The sequence below is a fragment of the Suncus etruscus genome, chromosome 11 (assembly GCF_024139225.1).
Source record: "Suncus etruscus isolate mSunEtr1 chromosome 11, mSunEtr1.pri.cur, whole genome shotgun sequence".
Taxonomy (NCBI): domain Eukaryota; kingdom Metazoa; phylum Chordata; class Mammalia; order Eulipotyphla; family Soricidae; genus Suncus; species Suncus etruscus.
The window spans coordinates 35,333,633-35,339,632 of record NC_064858.1 but is presented as its reverse complement, the minus strand read 5'-3'; the positions used below and the strand labels follow the sequence as shown (position 1 = coordinate 35,339,632).

Sequence of the window (6,000 nt, the reverse complement as noted above, 5' to 3'; positions counted from 1 at the left end):
CTGAATTCCTTTGCCCCTTGCCTCAAACCTCATTGCTTCTCATCTGCTTCTGCTCCTTATCACTGACATTTAATTTCTTTCTTTCTCCTCTACCCTCCCTATATATACTCTGGGGCCAAGGGCTATCTAGGCATCTTCCTTTAAACCATTGCATCCCTCATCCAGTTATTCTAAATACCGCATAAACACTATTGTTTTGTTTTGCTTTAGACACAAAAAGGTGGACCAAACTGTGTCTTTGATGTCCTCTGGGAGAAGATCCCCAGACAGCATCTACAGAGGTTGTGTTCCTTGGTTCCTCCTAAATTTTCCAGTCGAAGCCTCACTCACCCCACCTCTGTACATGGAACTCTTGCATGGGCTCCAAGTGTGAACAGGGGATCCAAGTGTCCCCCGCTACTGTGGCAAGTATATAATTAGCGCCTTGTGTAGCATGACCCCTCTGCTTTTTCTGACGCATTTGGGCTGCCCTTTCTGAGACCTCCAGATCCTTCCCACAGCTAGAGATGCTCCAAGCTGCACGTCCTGTGGGCGGCGCCAGCTTCTTGGTGCCAGAGGGGGCCAAGTGGATCACATGATCATGGACACGCACGTTTTTTATTTTATTTTATTTTCCTAGAGAGGAGGACACAGGAGAGAATCCCGCAGATTTAAGAGGAATCCCTACCCTCCTTTCGCATTTTTCAAAAAATGCCTTTTTTGAAGTGGCCAGCTAGAAGAAGTGGCCAGCCTGGGGTGCATTTGATACTCTCTCTTGATAAGGTCATGAGCTATTCTCCGAAGAGGAAAGGCAGGGTATGGCCCTCTGGGAGAATGACCACATTTGTTTCAAGTGGGGAAAAAGTCTGTGGTTCTCTTCCTGTGCTGGGGGTGTCAGGGGGAAAGCACACACACACACACACAATGTTCATTTCCTAAATACGGGATGTGCTGCGTAGCTGGCAGGTCATTTCCCACCATGTCATATCCTTCTGGGTGCAGGCAGCAGAGGCCAGGGCAGGAAATGGCAACTTCGTAGAATGAGACAAGGTTTTCCCAGGGCGGTCATTGGCTCCCTGGACCTATAAAGGGTGTTCATCCAGAAACAGTCGCAGAGCCCTTCTTTCCTGGAGCTAGGCCGAAGTAAGTGGCAATGGTAAGTGGGGAAGCCTTGCTGGGTGGCTGTGGGAAAATGCCCTGGGACTTGGGATGCTCGACTTGTCCCTCCTTAGATTTTTTTAAGTGACTTCTCATTTGGCTAAGAAACATCTTGACCTGGCAACTTATCCCTGACAAGCCTGATTATGCAGCCTGCAAGAAAATAGAGGAGACAGGAGTGCTCCGGTTTTGTATTGGGCACTGCTGTGAATTGGTGGAATCCAGAACATGTCAGTTTGAATTCGCTCCTCTTACAGATGAGAAAAATGATCTGTGTCCTGACAGCTCAGTGTGGAAATGCTCTAATTCGGTGGTGCAGATGCATTTCTAATGAAGGGTACAGGGAAGGTGTGACTTGAGCTACAAGGCAGGATGGTTCATAGCATTGTCTGAGCTTTGTCATATCTTCCATCCACTTCACTCCTCGGGGAGCTGTGGACACATTTTTAGACTTTATTTCATTCAATCGCTAGTCATTGTTTTTAAAGAAAGTTTCCACAGTAAGAAGATAATGTTATCCATAGTGGTCTTTATTTAATATCATTTCCTTGTAATTATGTGTCCTTTGGCATCCCAAGAATGAGATTTCTGTAGCTGAGTGAGGAGCTGGAAGTAGGAAGAAATAGAAAAGCCTCTATCTTTTAGGCTTGACTCTAAGACAGGAGCCTGGAAGAATAACAAATGAAAAGAGAGTTTCTAGAAAGTTTAGATTTTTTTTTCCTGCATGCTCTAAAACCTGACTCACTAGTTTGGGTTTGCGCATATTAATTTTCCTCTATCAGAGAGGGGTTGGGGGAAGGCAATTGCAGAAGTCAGGAGAGCTGTAGTGGGGCTTTGCACATTGGTGCAAAATGATCCTTTGCAAAGCACCCATCAGCAAAGGGTGCGAACAGAGACCCTATCATAGCAGACAAGCCAGTAAATGAAATCCACCCTTAACAACCCTGGGAGAGGCGCAGCATTACTTATTTGCACTCGAGGCTCCATGGAAGGGCCTGAGAACATGCGTAACTTGGGAAGCGTGTCTTAACTGTCTGTGTGTGTGTCTCCGCAGGGCATGGAGCGGCAGGCTGGCACCGAGGCCCTGCGGCGCTTCCAGGAGCTGCTGCAGGATCGCCGGGGCCAACTGCACCACCAGGTATTGCGCCTACGCGAGGTGGCCCGGCGCCTGGAGCGCCTGCGAAGACGCTCCCTGCTGGCCAACGTGGCGGGCAGCTCGCTGAGCGTGGCGGGCTCGGTGACGGCCATCGTGGGACTCTCGCTCAGCCCCGTCACCCTGGGAGTGTCTCTCATCGCCTCGGCCGTGGGGCTAGGGGTAGCCACTGCCGGGGGAGCCGTCACGATCACTTCTGATCTGTCCCTGATCTTCTGCAACTCCCGGGAGCTGCGGAGGGTGCAAGAGATTGCGGCCTGCTGCCAAGACCAGATGCGGGAGCTCCTGAGCTGCCTCGAGTTCCTCTGCCGCTGGCAGGGCCCCGGGGATCGCCAGCTGTTGCTGTGCGGGAGGAATGCCTCCATGGCTCTGTATGACTCTGTCTACTTCATCGTCTTCTTCGGCTCCCGTGGCTTCCTTATTCCCCGGCGGGCCGAAGGGGCCAGCAAGGTCAGCCAGGCGGTGCTCAAGGCCAAGATTCAGAAACTGGCCCAGAGCCTGGAGTCGTGCACCGGGGCCCTGGACGAGCTCAGCGAGCAGCTGGAGGCCAGAGTCCAGCTCGGCACCAAGTCGGGGCCGTGGCTACGACCTCCAACTCGCCACTGAACAGCCAAGCGAGGCCCCAAAATAGCCATCCCACAGGGAGGCTCCTCATCTGTAGCTCCCTCAGGAACATGCCGAATTGGGGGTAGATGATGAGATGCAGATGATGAGAAGAACTCTGTTTCCAGGGCTACGTGCTGCCTCTCCTTCCCTAGCTCTGTGACCTCCTGTGGAGTGCAGTGGTTGGATGGCTCACCTCCCTCATTCCAATGTGTGGCCTGAAAATGACACTTTCCTCCCTTATCAAAACCGTTGTGGGGGACCCCTCAGTGTTTGGGTGGTTTCCACAGAATCTGGAGGGGATGTGGATGCATGTTCAGGCCCCAGAAACTGGGGTTCCTCTAGCTTTGAAACATCTCTGACAAAGTATCTGAATGCAAGGAGCTGAATGCAGCAAATCTGGGCCCCTGGGCATTGTGTTGGAGGTTCAGGATTCAGGAATGGTATTCCTGATCCCCACCATACACACACACACACACACACACACACACACACACACACACACACACACACACACACACACACACACACACACACACACCGAGCTCAGTCACTCATTGGCCCATTCTGGCCTGGAGGTTACTCAACCCACTCCTGAGTGGTTTCCTATCCAGACCTTCAGGCACCAAAAAGCTAAGTTAGTGGTCACCAAGGCCTTGCAGGAAGAAACTGAGGTCAAGAAAGAGGAAGTGCTGGTCAGTTAGTTTCATATTTTGACTTCAGAGAGGAGAGTGCCATGACTTTGGACTTACAGAACCCTGGCTACTTCAGGGGTCTGTGACTTTTTGGTCATCAAAACAGAGACCCCAAACCTCTTCTGTTGGGAGGCATTGAGGGAGAAGCAAAACTCTCAGCAGGGTAACATCGCTTCAGTGAGTGGCCCTGGACTGGGGAAAATTTTCAGAAAGGCTGAGTGAGGCACTCTGTGCTGGCCCAGGAGAGCAGAAAGTGGCATTTTAGCAGCTCCTGTTGACATAGACCTTGAGGGCAGCTCTGATACTCTGCCGGGCTTGGAAACTGCTGCTGCAGATGGTATTTATGAACTTCCTAAGAGTTTTTTTTTTTTTTTTTTTTTTTTTGGTTTTTGGTTTTTGGGCCACACCCGTTTGACGCTCAGGGGTTACTCCTGGCTATGTGCTCAGAAATCGCCCCTGGCTTGGGGGGACCATATGGGACGCCGGGGGATCGAACCGTGGTCGTTCCTCGGCTAGCGCTTGTAAGGCAGACACCTTACCTCTAGCGCCACCTTCCCGGCCCCTCCTAAGAGTTTTTAATAAAGTTTTATGACCTCTGTCACGTTTAAAGGACAGACGCAGAAGAAAAAGGAGCAAAGTGTATCTGTGGCACATTTTTAGGGAAGCAGTGTGCCTGCGACATTTTTTTAGGGATGATTTCCCCCTGCCATCTCAGAGGTTGTGACACGATATGCCCTTTAGAGGGCAGTGTTGCCCTTTGGGAGAAACTGGTACCTTAAGGAATGTGAACTTCGTGGAAATTTGCCCTTATTACCTTCTCTGAAAACTGTCAACTTTTATTTTTTAAATTTATTTAAGTTTTTTTTTTGGGGGGGCACACCTGGCAGTGATCAGGGGTTACACCTGGCTCTGTGCTCAGGGGTCACTCTCCTGGTGGGTTTGGGGAATACTATGGGATGACAGGGATTAAACCCAGGTCAGTAAGTATAAGGCAGATACCCTCCCTGCTGTGTTAAACTCTGGCCCGAATTTATTAAGGTTTTAGAAAATGTAATGTTTATTATTTGCATTTAATTTTATTTAATAGTCTTATGGATAGGCAAGTGTCTGAACAAGAGAAGTCATGGTGGCTTTCCTGAAGAAGTGCATTTTTTTATTCCAAGGGCTCTCCCCCTTATCAGGAGCTGAAAATAGCATTATTTCCCTAGAATCGGTCTCTTTCCGGAGAGCTCCCTGCTTCCCATAGGCTAATGTTTTATTTTTGAGGCTCTGAAGATTGAATTTAGGTCCTCAAATATGCAAAGCAATCACTCTACCACCATGTCACACCCTCCAGTGTTTAAAATGATTCTTTTAAGTAAGTGAAAGTTGTGAATAGAGATCATGAATTGAGTTTCTTCTGACAAATGACACTTGGCTTCTGGGATATGAAAGATGCAAATGAGTTCATCCTGTAGGTACTTGTGCCAGCAGGTAACCTTTGTCCTGGAAGAGAGCCTAATGGTTCAGAGGGACCCTGTGAAGGAAAAGTGTAGAGAGACTGCTTTTCCCCCCATCTATCCCTTGCTTGGGGGATGGACAAAAAGTGTTCTGTGTAGGGATATGTGTGTGTATGTGAGGTGTGTTTCTGCTTGTACTTGAGAGTGGCAAGGAATCTTTCAGCGGCTTCTTAGAAAGTATTTATAATTTCTTCAGTTTTTATTTCTACAACTGTAATGCCAAAAATAATCTTGGACCCCCCCCACATATGCAAACTTGGTGCATTTTTGAACGATTTGACAGTATCAACCATGTCCCTCTCCTTCCCAGTGAGGGCTGAGTGTCTGAGGGACTAGAATTCCATTGTTGGGGGGTAGTGGTTGCATGTTTCTTGAATTGTATTTTTGGGGTCAATTGCAACGAATTTTACTTTATTAATGTGTTTTTTCTTAGTGCCGAGGATAGCACCCAAGGCGCACACACAGTTCCATGGAGCTGTGTTTCCTGCTGTGATGTTGATACTGGTTTCTCTTTAAACTGCTGTCATTTCCAAGATAACCTTGTATTTTAGATGTGCTTGCATTGCCTTAAAGGTACAACTACTGTCTAGTGTTTTTTTTTTATTAATACTGAAGTTTGAATTCTTTTCTTCCGATATATAAACTGCCTCTAGAAGCAATTCCAACATGCTTGGAAGCAGCAACACTGCAAACTTTCCTGTCAAACAACTCCTTTGATTATATCAAAAGTCTGACCTCAGAAGTTATTATTTCAGAAGCTGAGGAGGTCATTCTGTAGTACAGATATGCCTTGCATGTGCAAAGCCTTGGCTTCTACAGTCCTAGCACTTCAAAAACAAAAACCAAGCAAACAAATAACCACCCCCAAACAAAAAAACCCCAGAAAATAGAATAAAAAGGATAACATTATTTC

At 48.0% G+C, this 6,000-nt stretch overlaps 1 protein-coding gene across 1 annotated transcript; it reads left to right on the top strand.

Annotated features, from left to right (window-relative positions):
- The first annotated feature begins 2,194 nt into the window (after window positions 1-2,194).
- On the top strand, window positions 2,195-2,921 carry APOLD1 (apolipoprotein L domain containing 1). Its single transcript, XM_049782906.1, is given in 2 exon segments — window positions 2,195-2,863; window positions 2,865-2,921. Coding segments are annotated over 2 exon segments (726 nt in total).
- Window positions 2,922-6,000: the final 3,079 nt, after the last annotated feature.